The sequence below is a fragment of the Gavialis gangeticus genome, unplaced genomic scaffold, assembly GCF_001723915.1.
Source record: "Gavialis gangeticus isolate Ggan-Ray unplaced genomic scaffold, GavGan_comp1, whole genome shotgun sequence".
Taxonomy (NCBI): domain Eukaryota; kingdom Metazoa; phylum Chordata; order Crocodylia; family Gavialidae; genus Gavialis; species Gavialis gangeticus.
Window position 1 is genome coordinate 6503436 of NW_017729007.1, and position 18830 is coordinate 6522265.

General features: G+C 42.3%; 1 protein-coding gene across 1 annotated transcript in view; it reads left to right on the forward strand.

Moving 5' to 3' along the window:
- The window catches only part of ASB15 (ankyrin repeat and SOCS box containing 15), a 54900-nt gene that overhangs the window by 16722 nt on the left and 19348 nt on the right, over positions 1-18830 (forward strand). The window contains exons 2-5 of the mRNA XM_019509276.1: positions 9726-9859; positions 15617-15669; positions 15754-15885; positions 16363-16521. Of these exons, the coding sequence (XP_019364821.1) occupies positions 9747-9859; positions 15617-15669; positions 15754-15885; positions 16363-16521 (457 nt within the window). The 5' untranslated portion in view covers positions 9726-9746. The remainder of the gene's footprint in view (positions 1-9725; positions 9860-15616; positions 15670-15753; positions 15886-16362; positions 16522-18830) is intronic.

Below are 18830 nucleotides of genomic sequence, written 5' to 3' on the forward strand. Positions count from 1 at the left end.
CCACTTTTGGGTCACAACCCACAGGTTGAGAAATGCTGATTCTAGTCTAACCCCCTACTCAGAGAGGACCATCCTCAGCTTGATCATCCCAGCCAAGACTTCATTGAGCTGGGCCTTAAATCCTGCTCTCTAATTCCAGTGCTTCACCACCCTCCTAGTGGGAAAGTTTTTCCTAACATCCGACTTAAACTTCCCTTCCTGCAACTTGAGACCATTGCTCCTTGTTCTGTCATCTGATACCACTGAGAGCAGCCCAGCTCCATTCTCTTTGGCCACACCCTTCATGTGGTTAAAGGCTTCTATCAACTCCCCCCCCCCGTCTTCTCGTCTGCAAACTAAATAAGCCCAGTTCCCTCAGCCTTTCCTCATAAGTCATGTGCCCCAGTTCCCTAACCATTTTCATTGCCCTCCATTGGACTCTCTCCAACTTCTCCACATCCATTCTGCAGTGGGGGTTTCCAGATATAGCCTCACCAGTGCTGAATAGAAGGAAATAATCACTTCCTTCGATCTGCTGGCACTGCTCCTATTAATACAGCCCAGTATTCTGTTAGCCTTCTTGGCAACAAGGTACACTCATATTCAGCTTATTGTCCACTGTAATCCCCAGGTCCTTTTCTGCAAAACTGCTGCCCAGTCAGCTAGCCCCCAGCCTGTACTGGTGCATGGGATTGCACTTGTTCTTGAATCCTAAGTGCAGGACTTTGCATTTGTCCTTGTTGAAGCTCATGAGGTTTCCTTTGGCCCAATCCTCCAATCTGTCCAACACTCTGAATCCTAGCCCTACGCTTCTGTGTATCTACTACTCCCCCCAGCATGGTGTCATATGCAGACTTGCTGAGGGTGTGCTCCATCTCATCTTCCAGGTCATTATTCAAGATATTGAACAAAACTGACCTCAGAACTGACCCCTGGGACACTCCACTTGATACCAACTGCCATCTAGGCATCAAGCCATTGATCACTATCTGTTGAACCCAATAATCCATTCAGCTGTTGAACCCAATAATCCCAGAGGACTGGAAGAAGGCCAATGTTGTGCCCATCTTCAGGAAGGGGAAGCATGAAGACCCAGGAAACTACAGTCCAATTAGCTTAACTTCTATTCCAGAAAAAATCCTAGAAACATTCATCAAAGAGGCTATATGTAACAAACTTGCAGTAGGCATGATACAGAATGACAGCCAGCATGGCTTTGTTGTGGGCAGGTCTTGTCTGACAAACCTCTCTTCTTTCTATGATCAGGTGACTCATCACCTGGATGAGAAAAAAGTGGTTGACATCATATATCTCAACTTCCAGAAAGCCTTTGACCTGGTATCCCACGAGGTACTGATCAGAAAACTGGAAAATATCGGGCTCAGCTGTGGGACCATCAAGTGGGTGTGAAACTGGTTGCGGGGTAGGATGCAGAGTCCAGATGAATGGATCAGCGTTGTCCTGGAGAGGTGTGGGCAGTGGTGTATCCCAGGGGTTGGTACTTCGCCCAGTGGTATTCAATATCTTCATTGATGACCTGGATGAGACAGTAAAAAGCCCATTGGCCAAGTTCGAGGGCAACACCAAGATATGAGGTTGTGCGGACACACCCGCAGATAGGCTGCGGATACAAGCAGACCTAGGTAGGCTGGCATGTTGGGCAGAACAGAACCAGATGAGGTTCAACGTAGAGAAATGCAAAGTGCTGCTTCTGGGGTCCCTCCCAGCCCTTTGATTTTATGAGCTTTCTATTGACCTTACAATCCATTCATCTAACCTATACTTCCTTAGTTTGCTTGCAAGAAGGCTGTGGGTTTATTTAGTCTAGAGGAGACTGAGAGGGGATTTAATAGCAGCCTTCAACTACCTGAAGAAGGGGGGTGACTGTTCTCAGTCATGGCAGATGACAGAACAAGGAGCAATGGTCTCAAGTTGCAGTAAGGGAAGTTTAGGTTTGATATTAGGAAGAATGTTCTCACTAGAAGGGTAGTAAAACACTGGCACAGGTTACCCAGAGAGGTGGTGGAATTTCTGTCCTTAGAGGATTTTAAGACCCAGCTAGACAAAGCTTTCGCTGAGATGATCTAGTTGGGGCTAGTACTGCTTTGAGCAGGGAGCTGGACTAGATCACCTCCTGAGGTCCCTTCCAACCCTAATTTTCTATGATTCTATACATGACACCTACCAATGGACACTATTCTGAGCATGAGGTAAGGTGTAAAGAAAGGTAGCGTTTTACATTATAATGTAGTCTTTACACATATAACCATTAGGCGACTCTAGTGGAAATTTTAAGTGATTAATACTACTAATTTTCTCACTGTTATGACTATGGACACACAGGGACAAATTAATCATGTGGCTCTGCTGTGATTTTTCAATGTGTGCTTATTCTAAAAACTTCTCACCTTTTACTGTGAGTGCATGGAAGAGGTCATAGAGTTAGGCTTTGCCCCCCCACACTGCAAAGTAGAGCCGTCCTATACAAAACAATGTACACTTGTTTGTTCCTTCATATAGTTTACTCCATTTAAATGAGGGGGGAAGATTTTAAGAAGTAATTGAAGTCATAGACATAGTTGTGAAGATGACAAGAAAAATAAACATGGGGGAGGAAATCAACCCAGAAGCACTCCTTTTTGCCAATCAAATGCACAGCCAACAATAATGAGATGAAGGGCATAGGTTCAGCCTTCACTCTTGAATTTCCTTTCTTTTTATTGGTTTCAGTCAGGCTGCCAGCTCTCACCTCTATTGGACTTCCTGATATGATTTTATCTGTTATACATTTGTCTTGAGATACTCTTGTACATATTGGTATACTTATGGGTATTTACTTTAAGAAGAGCTTTAGGAGAATTTTTGGAAAACAGGCTACTTTGCAGGATTAAAAAAGAAATCTTCTGTTTTGGATTAGCCTCCTGGAAAGTTCAACTTTAGATTTTTACTTGGCTTAAAAAAAGCCTGGAGAACAATGTGAAAATAGATGTCTAAATCTTTATTTTGTGTTACTTTAAACAGCAAAGATTTTGCAAGCTTTTTGATTGTGAAGAGATTCAAAACCTCCTTGGAATTCTTCTTTTTTAATAATGTGGAGTTATATTGCTTTTAATCCTTCCAGGAATGTCGGTCAAAATCTGGAGTCCTTATAACCATTCTTCCTTGTCCAGAGAGCTTTACCAAACTTAGGACTTCAAAATTTAGCTTCTCTGGAACAAAACTATTATATACAATATATTTTGTTCATGGTTAAGCCTCTGCAGTAAAGTAAAAGACTGTGGAGCATATGTCTGCACTCTGCTGAGCAGGTCATTGGATAATTAGTGTGTGAAATCTTTTTTTGGATAGTTATGTAGAGACACAAAAGGAGGGAGCAGAGAATCTAATGGACTAGCACAGTCTATTATGAACTACATAAAGCCCTATTCTGCTGAGCCAAAAAAAAAGATTTACGTCCCTGAAAGCTATTTTTTATTTTTAGAAGTTATTGTGCTCAGAGCTGGCAGTTGAAGCAAAAGATGTGTATGTTTACCTTTAATGGCCATAGGGCTGTGCTGATGTTTCCATTTACCTTCAGAGACCCAACCTTAGGAGTGACAAGTGTAGGCCAAGAGCCTCCCATGTGAACAGTGGGAGAGGCGTGGATTCATGTAGAGTGCTAGCCCAATAGCATTGCCAAAGCTTGGAATCTGAATCCTGTAGAGAGATTTTTAACTTCCAAGTCATTCTGATCCTAAGTCATTATTGATCTGGTTGGGCTTCATAGGCTCTAATACAATATGCCATATAATACAGCATTTACTGCAGTAGTTGAATATGATATTTTGAATAACTAATTTGGCACCGAACTGCAAAACATCGCTTTCACAAAAATCTGGTTAGCACTTCATATACAGAGAGTTATTTTATATAGTGACCCGTGAATCATTCTGACAAAATTCTAGTAGCAGTAATAATGTCAGCTGGATGCCCACATTGACCGTTTTGTGAGAGTTAATTAACAATACTTGTTTAATATGATTTATTAATAGTTGTACAACACCAATAAAATAAAGTATGTGCTTATTTTGGGAGTCTTACTTTAAAACTCACCTTTTTAGAGTTTCCTAACGTCATATCTTTTCTTTTGTCTGTCCGATGTAAAAATTAAGAGCTAAATACTGTTTTTTTTTACATGCTTAATTGGCACATGTATCACTTTTGCTGCATCACTTTTGCTTTTAGTACTTATGCAGAATAGAATTACCCTGTGCTCACACCTGCAGGAAGAAACATGGAGGAAAGGGAGAGCCCTCCTATCTTTTATCCCAATAGCTGAAACTATTAGGGCACTCTTCCTTCAAATGGGAGACCTGACCTAGAGAGTGTTTAAACCTGCATTTCCTGTTTCCCAGCAAAATGCTTTAATCACCAGACTTGAAACTAGGCATTGCTCAGACCCCTCTTCTATCCTGTTCTTGAAGCTGATACATCAGACCTTGCATTACCTTGCATTTAATATTAAACAGGATAAAGTAGATGAACACTGGAAGTTTCTGCTCCATTGGGAACAAAAGGTCCAGGCTGGAACCTACCCCTCCCCTTCCACTATTATCTAACCCAACATCCATCTTACTGACTGCTTTTGGCTTTTTTTCCCCCTTGCCCCATGTCTCCTCCTCTCTTGGCTCGAGTGGTCCAGATGAAGGGGAAGACAGGATTGAGTAATACTAAATTGTGGCCTGGTGATTAAACTACTTTGCTGGAAAACAAGGGATGAAGATTCAGACATTTTATGTGGGATAGAAGGAAGGCTGGAATATAGGTTTTCTGTTCCCAGGGCAACCACCATAACCACAAGGCTCCTGAGCTAAAATGTAGGAAGGATTGTCATTGTGCTGTTGTCCTCCCCACACAATCCTGCTTGTGTTTCTCCTCTGATTAAAATGTCATGGTTTTCCCAGCCTTACACAGACACCTGGGCAGTCCCATCTTGATACATACCTACCTAGCTAGATCACAGTGGGCCAGTTTGCACACCTGGAACTGAATCACTTACTGCACAGAACGGCTGAAAACTGCCATTGTATGGCTGTGTACAAGCCATTTGTGCATAAAGTGAAATAGGATCCAGCTCTAAATCTGCACTGAGATGCTGCTGTAACATCTAGGGAGTTTGGGAGGTATATTTTGTGAATTAAGGCTCAACAAAGCCTATGCATCACTCATTTAGTTTCAGTGGCACCCAACCTTCCAGCCGTGCAGGCAGGGTGAGTGGGATGGGGTCAGTCCATGGGCCAGATCCCACAGGTAGGATCAGTCTGTTGGCCAGATCCAGTGTGGTTTGACTCATGGGGTCAGTCTGTGGGTGCAATGTGGTGTGCCAGCACAACCCCACATGCCAGATCTGGGCACAATCTGCTGGCCTGGTTCCATGCACCAGTTCCAGCCAAAGAGCAACCCTATGCACTGCTGTGATCCAACACAGGGCCATGTCATCCAGCCCCTATGGGTCCAGAAATTTGGCAGCAGGGAAGTGATGCCATTAATGCTGTCACCACTCCCCCACTGCCAAATTTCCTTCCACCATGGGAAGCCCTAAGAGATGGATAACATGCCTCCATTGGATATATTTAGCCTGTAGGCCAAAGATTGAGCACCACTGAGTTAGTCTATAAGGTGCATCTCTAACTTGCCTTCTGCCTGACTTCAGACTAACATGGATAACTACTTCTCTCTAACAGGTATATTGTTTTGTAAAGTTATTAACATTTAGGTTATAAAATATCTCATTTTTAAACTTTGCAAAACTCCAGAAGAGGGTATTTCTTACTTTAGCTTCACACAAGGGCTAAGTACAGATAGTCAAAAAGCCTGAGGCTGAATCAGTTCAGTCTTTATGGGTTAGTCTAAGCTGTATAGATTGAATTGATAAGTAAGTAAACAGACATTCACTTTTGGTGCCTGCAGTGGCCTAGGCCAGAAGCCAGGGAGCGCTACAGCATACCTTCCTGCTCAGCTGGAGCAGATAGCTTGGGCCAAGCATAGCTCACCCACCCTAAGAGGCATAGGTGACACGTTGGGGGGGGGAGGCAGGAGGGCATGTGCCCCCCTAACTGGGCCATCCCTGCTCCGATGCTGGCGGCGATGTTGGCAGGAGCTTGCCAGCTTTGTCCCCACCACTGCCTGCATAGCTCACTAGCTCCACCAATGCCACCAGCAGCTTCTGCGGGTGCCCCCCAGACTCAGGAGGCATCAGTCACCCATGCCGAGAGGTGTTGTGGGGGAGGTGCAAAGCATCCTGGGATGCTGGGGGACTGTAATTTAACTTGACTGTGGAAGGGATCTGGGACAAAAGTTCAAAAAAATGATTTAATCTGAATCAGTTAAGCCTGATACATCCATCCAGGTTTATCTTAAACCAGTTTCAGTTATTTTGAAAGTGGTTTATGTGCATTGAACTTCTGGGCTAGGTACAGACAGTCATAAAGCCTGAGGCTGAATGGATTCAGTCTTTGTCGGTTAGTCTAAATTGCACAGACTATATTGAAACGGAAGTGAACAGACATTTACCTTTGATTCAGGAAACACAGCCACATGCTTGCAGTGTTGGGGGGCACAGCTCTCTGGCTGTGTGTTCACTTCCTCTTCCTGCTGGCCCTGACATCTCTGGGATTTGCAGCCCAGAATTACAGCAGCAGGACTTGGCTGGATTGCTCATCACTTTCTCTTCCTGCTTCCAGATGCCTCTGGGATTTATAATCCATATTTGCAGTAAGCAGTAAGTTTGAGCAGGGGAAGGGGTGTTTAGCCCCACCTCCCTGGGCCCAGACCCCAGCTCTGGTTTGCCTACGGGGGTAGTCCTCCCTGCAGACTGGACTGCATCCCTTGCTGGGCTTCCCCCACCCCTTCTTGTCAGCCTTCCCTCATTGCTTTAGCTAGGGAGTGGAAGGCTCTGGAGTGGACAGCCTAGCCCAGCCCAGTCCAGGGCTGGAAAGCATCCTGGGGGACTCTGTTTTAACTTAAATGAGGAAGGAGTGTGGGACAGAAGTTCCATAAACCAGTTTGACTCAAATCGGTTAAGTCTGATACTACATTCAACCATGTTTATCTTATTTTAAAACTGGTTTATGTGCACTAAGCTTCTGTTCTGTTACAGGTTTAAACCAGTTTCTGATGACATAAACGGGTGTATGTATAACTTCTGTCCCTAGCCCTGTTGTGTTAAAGATTTGAACCTGTTTCTGATCACGGTTTCTGTTCCTAGGCCAGGGGACAATTTTTCAGTTGTTATTTACTAGCAGGTTTATTGTTTGATGTCACATCACTAGCAAAATACATGCTGAGATACAATCAGAATTAGGGCTGGTGATCTAAGCCAGCTGAATTTAAACTGGTGACTATAGTTAAAAGGTGTTGTGTTGTATATTACTAATCCTCTGAGCTGCCTAACCCCTGCTCTTGTTTCTGTTTTTTTGGAAATATTCACTAAGAGTTTGATGTGGAAAGATATTGAACAACACATTGACTTGTCTAGAAAAGTTACATGAATTTGTAGTACAATTCTGGACTGCAAAAATAATGCAGGGATTTATAATCTCATTTCACAGATCACGGAGAAAATGTTGGTTGACAGTTCTAAAAATAAACTAAGATTTGAATGTGTTTTTTTGCATATCTCATGTCCGTCAAAGACACAGAAACATTCTCATGATGTGCAGAACAATAGGGCTTGTGTAGTCCCAGAAGAATGTACATTGAAGCTGTGTCTACATGTGCTTAACTGCAGAGTAAACTAATTAGCTGCAGAGTAAAGTGTCACTGTCTACACATCTGGGCTAGGGACAGACATTAGAAAATCCTGACCCTGAATTTATTCAATCTTTGCAGGTTAGTCTAACCTGGCTAGGCTAAATCAGTTTTGTAACCAGACAGACACCCCAGAAATGCAGGCACATGCCTGCGGTGGCTCAGGCTAGAAGCCAGAGGGTGCTAGAGCAGCCCTCCCTTCCTTCCACAGCATGAAGCTGAGGAGGGCATGGCCAGGCTTGGCAGGATGCTGTGATTAGCCCAGCAGGGAAGTGATAACAGTGTTTATCTCCCAATTAAGAAAACAACAGAGGGACATTACCAGCTACTTGTTGATTCTGCCTGTTGATTCAGCTCCACTGTAGCCAGCATGTGGTCTGCTTGCTAATACACAGACACCTCTCAGCAAGGCAGAGGAGAGGGGGGAATTGCTGCTTAGCAGAGAACAGTGAAGGGAGGGGGGAAGCAGCCTGCAGTCTCTCGAGCTCCAGCTAAGGAGCAGAGGGGAGGGGCCAACCCTGCTGTGGAGCAGAGAGCCCTGTCCAGCCCAGAGAGCATGTTGGGATGCTGGGGGTATCTGGTTTATCTTAAATCAGCAAGGGGTCTGGGACAGACATTGCATAAACCAGTTTGAGCCAAATTGGTTAAATCTGATACTACATTTAACCAGGTTTATCTCAAATCGGTTTCAGCCATTCTCAAGTTCATTTATGTGCACTGAACATCTATTCTGTTACAGGTTTAAACCAGTTTCTGATTATTTAAACTGGCTTATATGTAATGTCTGTTCCCAGCTGTGATGGTATTAGGCTACAGTAAACTAATTAATGCTGCTGTGAGATAGTAATTTACTGTGATTAAATGCAGGTATAGACAGTGACTGTAGGCATAAATTGAGCCTGGTCAACCCAGCCAGCCAAGGGCCAGACTCCTGCTTGCCACCTAGCCACACAATTATGCACTTTCAGCAACCTTGTGCCCCACCCAGCCCCTCTGCTGCCAAACACCATCACCCAGAGCCCGGGGCTGAGCAGCCCTGGTGTAAACTGCTTTGCCGTGGCTCAGATTGCTGCTTTCCCTGACACGTGTAGACACTGCACCCAGGTGTAGTTTTGTTTCAGCTCAGACTGCTCCAGAAGTTATTGCTTTACATTAGATGCACATGTAGACACATCCTGCTACATACAAAGATTAAACTAGCCAGTGCTTATATTTTGTCAGTGATATTATATAAATCAATATGACATTTTCTAAACTCTAAATCTTACTGTGTGATCTTGGTTAGAACTGCTGCAATTATTTGTTCAGAGTTATTGAAGTGAAGATTGTTCCTTTTGTTTTTGTGAATTATTAATAATTTGGACATTATTTTTACAAATTTGTTTTTTGTAATTGCTCATGAATACTTTGTGAATGCAAATTTTGGAGTATGAATTTTTAATGAAGAAGGTGCTTTGAGTGCTTGCTATTCATTATTTATGCAGTATAACCAGTCAAATACATCACACATTCCTTGGTTGGATGACTTAAGCTTTATAAATAGGAAGAGTCTCTTTTATTGTTCACAAATTATCAGTGAATATTTGTAATAGAACAATCTATTGCGTGGATAAAAGAGCTTTTTAAAATAAAATGAACTTTTCCAAATTCATGCATTTCTCCCAGCTCAAATACTTCTGGGAGTATTTTCTTTTCTGTCAATATTTTTGCAAGTAAAATTTTTCTCCTTGAAATACCATGAATTAGCAGAAAACAGTGTGAATGACCAGATTTTATTCCCTAGTATATTTGTAAATATTTTTCTACTTTGTTACATCTGATCATAGGGCAATATAGAATAGTACCTTGTTCCACAATCAATTATTCAGCTACAACTACTCCCAATGTAAATAATATTCACCATGAAAGTACGTAGCAGAGCCCTAAAGGTATATTGTTATGCTTCTTCCTGACAACAGCTCGATATTCCATAAAAGATAATGGAGGGAAATGAAGATTTTGACGAAGACTATCTCACTGCTTATGCAGTTCAACTAAGCATTCAAGAATCAGCTGAAGTCAGTCAACCGGAATCTACCAATTATCAGGAAAGGTACTGTAAACTTATGGACATGTAATGAGATTATAGAAAGTTCTTTAAGATATTGAACCATTGAAATCACAAGAGTTCTTTATGTCACCTTAACCAGTTAAAATTTATTTGGCTACTATTTATATTAGCTAATTTGTCAGTCAGGCACTGTATAATGAAAGAATGAAATACAGCACAGTTGTTTTATCTCCAGGACCTGGCAAACATTCTTTAGTGCCCCTGACATAAAATTAGTACCCTGATCTGTTATAATCTCTTGAGGGATACCTACCCTGGATATCCACTTTAGGAGCTCTTCTGCAGTGCAAGAGCCAGGGTACAGTATCAGGGTACCAGGTAGCATAGTCAGTTATAACAAGTATATATTGATGCCCCATGCTCCTCTTAGGTAGTGACCCCACTATATCCATGGCAATTCTTGCAAAAGGGGTGGCCATAATGGGCATCAGCTGCAGCGGAGCCCTGGGCGGTCTGACTTCACAGACCAGTTAGCATTCAGCACAAGAGGCACACAGACTTGCAATAATCTCATGCACACCCAGCCAAAAAAAAACACTGCACAATCTGGGCCATGGTCTTATTGCAGCCCAGATGGCCATCCATAGGTGCTGCATGTACTATCCACCACAGGATCTTACAGAACAGCATGAGTACCATCAACTGTGTGAACTCTTCTCCCTCCACCCATCCCTGCTTGACATGATATAAGCTGTTTCTTACCTCATATCAGGGATCTCATCCACTCAGTTCTGGACACACCTCTCTTTCAATCCATGCTACTTCACTCTCATGATTTTTTTTTAAATCCTCCTCATCCCCTTGCGCAACTCTGAATTGTGCTCCACTGATCCCTTCTTCCAAATCTATCCCTTCCTCCTCCACTCCTACACAGCTGAGGGGCCAGCTCCTTCATTCCCCAACTATACATTTCTGGAACATAGCCCTCCACCCCACCTACCTTTTCTCCTCTGGTCTGACCTGCTCAAGGATATCATAAAACGAAGGCCAGTCACATCCTACAATCATGTCACAAGTTAATCATGGTGACATCTTACTTTCATCTTGCCTTGATATCCTAGGACTTTCAGAGGAATAAAACCTCTCTCATATTGAACATATTCACTGAGCATGGAAGCCATTTTTACTGGCTCCATTGGCTTGACTGTCAGGAAACCAAATCTGCCTGCACCATTGTTTGTGCACAACTGGTGTCTAGCATGGCCCTAACCAGTTTCCCGTTGATCAGAACCATCATGACAGGTTGGTTCCACACCACGGTCTCTTCATTACACCCAAATCTGCAGTCCCTCACTTCCACTCCCTCTTTAGGTTTTTCTCTGGGAACTCGGGGAAGCCCTCCATGTCTCCACTGTTCATTCATGTTAAAGGGGGCACTCTAGTGATGTGGCCCATTTTGCTGCACCTAAAGCAAATGATCTGGGGCCCCTGATGACTTGACTCATGTCTCCTCTCCTCTTCTCTGCCAATGTTGGGGCCTGCCCTCTTTCCAATCTGCTCCTTGACATGGCCACTCCCCAGTGTGGCAAAAGCCTCCAACAGCTTCAAAGCCTCTTCCAAATTCCATGGTAAATGTCTCCTTAGCCCCCAGTACTGGGTGTTTTATTCAAGGTCACATAAAACTTTTCCATCAGAATTTGATCTGCTAACTCCTCATAGTCATAAACTGAAAGTTTTACCCATTTATTCATCAAATCCTACAGTAGTTGCACTAGGACTTGGGGCCTCTTGTGCTCCTGACTCTTCCTTGTGTGAAACAGCCACCAGTAGTGTTCAGGTGTTATCTCCAGCTGGTACAGGATTTCTGCCTTCACCTTTTTGTGATCACAAGCTCCATCACATGCTAGGGCTTGATATGCAGCTTGGGTCTTCCCAATAACCAAGGCCTCGAGCTGGCTAGCCCAGTGTGCACTTTCTAATTCATCTTGTAAGGCTGTTCACTAAAAAGCTTTTATGTAGGCTTTAGGATCATCATCCTTTCTCATCATCAGCATTTTGAAGAATGACAGCTTATGTTGCATCTATTCTTGTTGGTGAGCGTCCTGGTGTTGCTGTACTTCCAACACCTTACTAATGGTGTGGAGTGTCTGGCTTAGCAAATCTGGTTGTGACATCATGGCTTGTCATGCCTCTATCCTGCCTTCCAGCCGGGTTTTCTTCTCCATTCCCAGCCAATGCACCAGGTTGTGAGCAGTGTTGACAGTACACCCTGTGCTATAATATGTGTGCACTAGGATGACGACCCTTTGGACCAGACAGCTTGGCTCTCAATGTGCTGTTCTCACAAACTTTTTCCCTCTCTTTACCTGCCATGCCATGATTAATGACGGTGGGATTCCTGGTCATCAATTGTAATTCACGCAGGCCACATGTGAGGCTGATATATGGGGCTCCGCCTCTCCTCGCACCACTTCCACATACCAACCAAATATCGTACTGGTGTCTAATTTCTAGCCCCCCAGCTGTGTAGTCTCTAGGTTAGCTTGCCAGATGCTACCAACACAGGTTTGAACAAGGATGATGTCAGTCTGGGGTGAGATCCTATTGGCCTGTGCTCCCATCAAAATGATGGCTTATAAATAAATAACAATCAATATAAAATAAACAAGAATCCTGGCATTCATTCATCCTCCGAGGACATCTATTCATGCCCAGATTCATTGCTCATTAAGTAAATCAGTTATCCCAATTAATGTCCCCACCAGCTTATTCAATCAGTCAATCAATCAATCAGTACAATTAATTACTTTGTTCATTAAATAAATCAAACAGTTCAATTAATTTCACCAGCATCTTATTAAATCAACCAATCTATCCAATTAATTTTTTTGCAAGTTCATTAGATAGATCAAACAGTCTAATTAATTTCACTAGCAGCTTCTTAAATAATTCAAGTAGTCCAGTTAATGTCATTGGCCATACATGGGGTAATTCAATTAACTTCACTGGTTATTCTTTAGATCGATCCAATTACATCAATCGCTTTAATACTCGTCATTCATTCAAAGCCACCTCTATTCCCAGGTGAGAACTCACAGGGTCTGGCAGGCACTGTTCCCCCATCCAATCCCAATGCTAAGACTTCCCTTTCTATATCTGGCTCCACGAGGGACTCACAGGTCTCTCTTCCTGCTGCTTTTCTGGGGACCCAGGCACCTGGTATCAGGTGCTCCTCCAAGCTCCTGAACTCCAGCGGTTCTCTTCTCACCACTTGCCTGTGTCCACCGGGCTCTTATCACAGCATGGCTCTGTGTAACCCCTCCATGTTGCTCCCTTCTGCTCCTTCACCCCTGCTGAATGTTTGGGCATACTGCTGGCTCTTGGGTGTCCTAAATTGAGGAGCGAGCAGGAACTCAGAAAGAGGGGCTCCTGTTTTCCTTGCTGCTCAGCCACTGCCACTCTCAAGCCTTTACCAGGCTTCTGCGTTTCCCTCAGGTGCTGGGGGGGGAGACTTCTAGGAGTCCTGCTTCTACAGTGCCCCAATCAGAATACATCCCAGACTGGTCGGGGTGGGTGCCATGTGCAGCACATATTGTAAACTAGTCAGGGTGGGTGTTGTGTATAGCATGGGTCCTGGAGTGGGTACCACATACAGCAGAGTCCTAGACTGGCCAGAGAAGGCATCCCAGGCCCTGCACGCAGTAGATCAGCTCAGAGCCTGGGGTAGCACCAGAGGTTGGATGAAGCTCTGCAGGTTCAATCTGGCCCATGGACTATATCTTTAATACCCCTGGACTATGGCAACCGAAATGTAAACGTCTTTTTCATTCCAGTGCTAGAAAATTAAGCCACTTTCTGAAGAAAATAACACTTGCTTTTTTTGTACTCTGTGTTCTCTGACTGAAACAATATTTGAAAGGCTTTCTGTGGAAAATTCTGACCAGTATGGAGAAAATATGGTGGCACTCTCCAAACTGATTAGCAAGAAGCAGGAGGGTTTTTTTTTTGGTGATATCTGTTATCGGACCAACTGTATAGTCCACTTGGTGACTGTAATCTTTAGGAAACTAAGTCCCATTGACTTTCAATCATATTTTGGCTCCTATGTTCCTGAAGAAATATCTACAGTGCACAGTACAACGCTGTTTAAAGACATCAAGCTTGCTTTAAAAAAGTGAGCTTAGATATGGGAACAGTGTGGGCACGGTATGGAGTGCTGTGTGAACTATTTTATCTGATTCCTTATCTGATTCCATCAGCTCGTAAGTACTGAACAGTCATTTTTGTACTGTATTGCAGTACGCAGTGCTGTTATTTATGGAAGATCAGATAGATGATCACTAGTCAGTTTTAGACCAGGGCTGTCAAATTCACACCAGAAACTATGCTGGATCCAGACCACAGAGCTCCTTCCAGGCTGGAACTGCAGGTCCAGCAGCTGTAATAGGGGCAGGGCCAACAGTGGCTATGGCAGATCCAGTGGCAGAAGTCCAGTGGCTGGGATTCAGCAGTGATGGGGGAGTGGCGGTGGAACCAAGCAGTGGTGTTGATGGAGCCAAGAAGCAATGGGTGAAGTGGCCACAGAGCAAGTGGGGCAGTGTTAATCTCATGGGGACACATCCCTGCCCAGATCTGGAGCAGGTCATACCCTTAGCCTCACTCCCAACTTATGGTAGCCCACTAGTAGACCAGTGGGTCAGACAGAAGAGTTCCACGGGCTGGATCCAGCCCACAAGCTCTATTTTTGACACTACTGAATTAGCCAGTTGACAACCTGCTGAATTCTCCCCTTTTCTCATGTGACTTGTTAAATGTCTAGGAGACTGTTCAGACAACCCAAATGGACACAATTAGTACAACACAAATAATTTAACACTTGACAGAAGGAAGGGAGTGTAAAAGAATGTAAGGCATACCTTTCTTCCCAGGCTTCCTCCCTTACTTTACTTCCTGTATTCCTAAGCACAAGTACCAAACCCAAAATCTGTTTGCAGCAAGACTGTTTGAAGTGATGCTAATGCGCAGTAGATTAATTCTATTGTGCATTAGCGCATTAGCATGGCTTTCACCATGACGTGCTAATGTGTAGTAGAATTAGTCTACTGTGCATTTAGCATCTTGTGTAGATACACCCTCTGGGAGAAAAATAACCTGATTAAATCACTCCTGGGAAAGTTTCTCCAAGGAGACTAAATGCCTGTATACTTACCTTTCTGAGAGAAACCACAACACAGCCCTCTGGCATTTCAGTGTGCTTTGCCCCCACTTTCCTCCTCCTCCCCACAGAAGGCAGTCTGTCACTTGGGCAGCTCTCTACTACTCCAGTCAAGTGGGAGCAGAACATTAAAAGGTATGTACTAGTGCTATTGTGCAGTAGTGCTGTTTACTATGCATTGTGTTAGTACCTGTTATTACAGGTACTAAATTTAATGCACTGTAACTGCAGCACATTAATAAACATGTAGATGTGCTCAGTGTGGCAATTTTTGGTCTGGCAGGACAATCTTGAATGTCTGTACTCTGGTGGTTTCTACTGGGAAAGCAAACATGTCTGTACATGCTCAGATGAGGTCTACAGGCGAGACCCACTCAGATTTTCAATTTCTTTCTAATTTTCCTGAGTCCTGAAACAAGATACCAGGCTAATCACAATTTGTAGCTGGTGTGTTTTAAGTACACTTGGCATAGTCCACAAGCTGGGGGTGGGGAAGTGATTAAAATACTAAAAACGTGCTTTAACATGAACTTAAAGCTTCTGTATTTGTTTACATTTTCTATCTTCTGTTCTCCCTTTAACAGATTTATACCAGCCAGTGAGCAAAATAGGAAGCTGGTAGCTGCCATAAGACAAGGTACAAATATTAGAATAAAAGATTTACCATAGAAAGGTCTGAGCTGGTCATACTTTTTAAATCCTTTTTTAATTTATTTTTTAGGCCAAGTATTTGAGCTTCAAGATTATGTGAAACATAAGTATGCTTTGGATGAAGCTGATGAAAGAGGGTGGTTTCCACTGCATGAAGCTGCTGCTCAGCCAGTTCAACAAGTACTTGAAATCATTCTGGATGGTAAGGGAGGTCAAAATATCACATAGGACTACTAGATGGGAAAGATATGTGATCAGAGAAAAAACAAGTAAAAAAAACCAAATTAACAAAAGAATAGACTCAGCTGCTGCAAAAATATGGGCAAAGCACCCGCCGAAGCATCTTGCCCACGTCATTCAAACACACTGACCAGATTCTTAGCTCCTGTAACTTGGCACAGTTTGATTTACTTCAATGAACCTGTGCCTGCACAGTACTTGGTCATTTTTAATGGCTTAACTCAGAAATCTACACTTATTCAGAAAATGAGAGCACTAGGCCAACATGAGTCATTTCAGTACTTAGTCATTAAAAGCAGAACTCTTAAGTAAGTAGTTTAAATAGTTGCAAAGTTATTTTCATGAAGGTGGTTACCAATGTGGCATTTGTATTGTGTGCTTTGTGTCCTAATTCCTGTCATTTTAATTGTGTATTATATTTTCATCTTATTCATTTTAGCATCTTATAAAACGATGTGGGAATACAAAACATGTGATGGAGAAACACCGCTAACTTTGGCAGCAAAAGCTGGTCTTGTGAAAAATGTAAGAACATTGCTGGAAAAGGGTGTTTGGCCCAATACCACAAACAATAAAGGAGAAACTCCTCTTCTCATTGGTAATTTTTTCCATTCCATGAATCAAGCTAATATGGTTTGCAGAGTTTTCAGTATTCTGAACTGTTTTGTCCATTTCCTACAGACCCAAAAGCTGACCATTACAAAGGGATTTGGGGCCCATCCCCGCAAATCCTTACTCATGAGTAATCCTTACTCACTTGAGTATGCCCACTGGCTAAAATGATTCAACTATTGCTCAGCTTTTAGAGTGAAAATGAAACATGAATTATGCTTCCACCAAATAACCAACATTTTGCTTAAGTTTTCAGGGTAAACTTTCCAAGTCCACTGATTCCTCTTGGTCTGATCCTGAATTATTTAAATCAGTGGGAGTTTTGCTATTGATTTAAGTGAGCACAAGAACAGACTATACTGGAAATTCCAAGGGCTTGATGCAGAAGTGATCATGTTATATTTCTTCCCATGTTAATTAGTTTGTAGGTTATTAACAATACATATATAAGGACAAATAATAGAAGACATATATTCTTAAGTCTAAAATCAGATCATGGGCTAAAATATACAAGGAATATAAAGCAGGAATTGAACTTACAGAAACTAAATAGAAAGGATAACACTTTGTAAGTTGAGGAATAATACTTCAAAAATAACTTTTATTAAGCAATGAAGCCCTGTTTTCTTACAGAAATTTTAACATCTTTTTTCATGAAGAGAAAACACTTACTCTCTTCAAAGCATCTTAATGTTTACTGAGGAGTTACATTTACTGACATAAAGATTATGCTGAGTATTTTAAACATATTCTTATAAAATATAATGATGAGAAAGACATGTTATATTTCATTACATTTCACAACTTGAGAGGCAATAGTTGCATCTCTACTTAAAGTATTTTCTGTTCTTTGTTTTAAATGAGTTAAAAAAGTATTAGCCTTTCTATTCTTTCAGCTTTCCAATGCAGGGGAAAATTAGGTAAAGACCGTACACTTGGAATAAATTGCAGTACACACATCCTAGTTTTCCTCTTTCTCTCCTTTTTTTCTTTTTTTTTTTTAGCAAATATCTACTTGTCAGTTCAAGTTCCAGGTCTAAAATCCAACTTTTGAGTCACAATGACCAAAGACTCACAGGCTGTCTTCCAGTTCCATGCTCAATTTGGAAGCAATCACTCTTAGTAAAAAATGCCTAGAATATGCTTTCTGGGTTGCCTTGAAGATTTATTGAAAACATCTCTTAAATCCTGATCCATTTAGCAGAAGATTCTTACATTACATGAACTGGTACTAGTAAGGACTTGTGGGAACTATCATGCTGAATAATGGAATAGGGGAGCTCTACCAATTTTTATGTGAAGCCAGAAATCACGCTTCTTTTACTGAATAATATTCAAACTACCAGTAACCGGAATCCTTTTCTTTCCTGCTGCATCTGATAAAACAGTTGGGATTTGTTTCTTTATTATGAACAGTGCATATTAAGTGGGTTGCAAGCTACCTGGATGTGTGTGATTTTCATTTTACTGTACAGAACAAAATTACATGCTGAATTAAATAAACGTTAACAGGGGGAAGTTGAGATGAGCTCCCACCTCTCTCAGATCTTCACTGTCTGTACAACCCAGCCCTATTCTGTAATGAGCCATTCCTTTGCAGAGCCATTCTGAGCATGCATCTGCCAACTCCTAAGGGGGGATGAGCCAGCAAGAAAGCAGAATTGTGTCATTATTCACAGTTACAATGATTTACCAAAATTTCGTTTTGTGACAAGGCTATTTAGAATATGCTTAAACATAGATGAAAGACTTGACCCTAAGGTTATTGAAGTTTGTGGAGGGCTCCTATTAACTTAAATGGGCTTCAACTAAGGCTCCAAGGTTCAGGTTTTTAAAAGTTTTTAAAGCTGCAGGTAGTTCCCAGCAGGATTTTTTCAAAAGAATACAATTCCCATTAATTTTATTCACAACTTCTGTCCACATCTTTAGGCACCTAAATATCTTTATTAATTTGATCCCATGCAACTTCTCAAAGCATAAGTAATGAGCACTTGTTTAGGACTGTATCTTTATCTTAATTAGAGCCTGGACAAATTTTAATGAAATCCTGTGCATTTTCATAGATTTCATAGACATTAGGGGCTGGAAGGGACCTCGTGAGATCGAGTCCAGCCCCCCAAAAGGCATCAATTTATGCTTGGGAGTCGCCTGTAGGAGTATATATAGTTTCATAGTTGTTAGGGTCGGAAGGGACCTCAACAGAACATCAAGTCCGACCCCCTGCCTTGGGCAGGAAAGAATGCTGAGATCATATAACCCCAGCCAGGTGCTTGTCCAGTCTCCTCTTAAAGACCC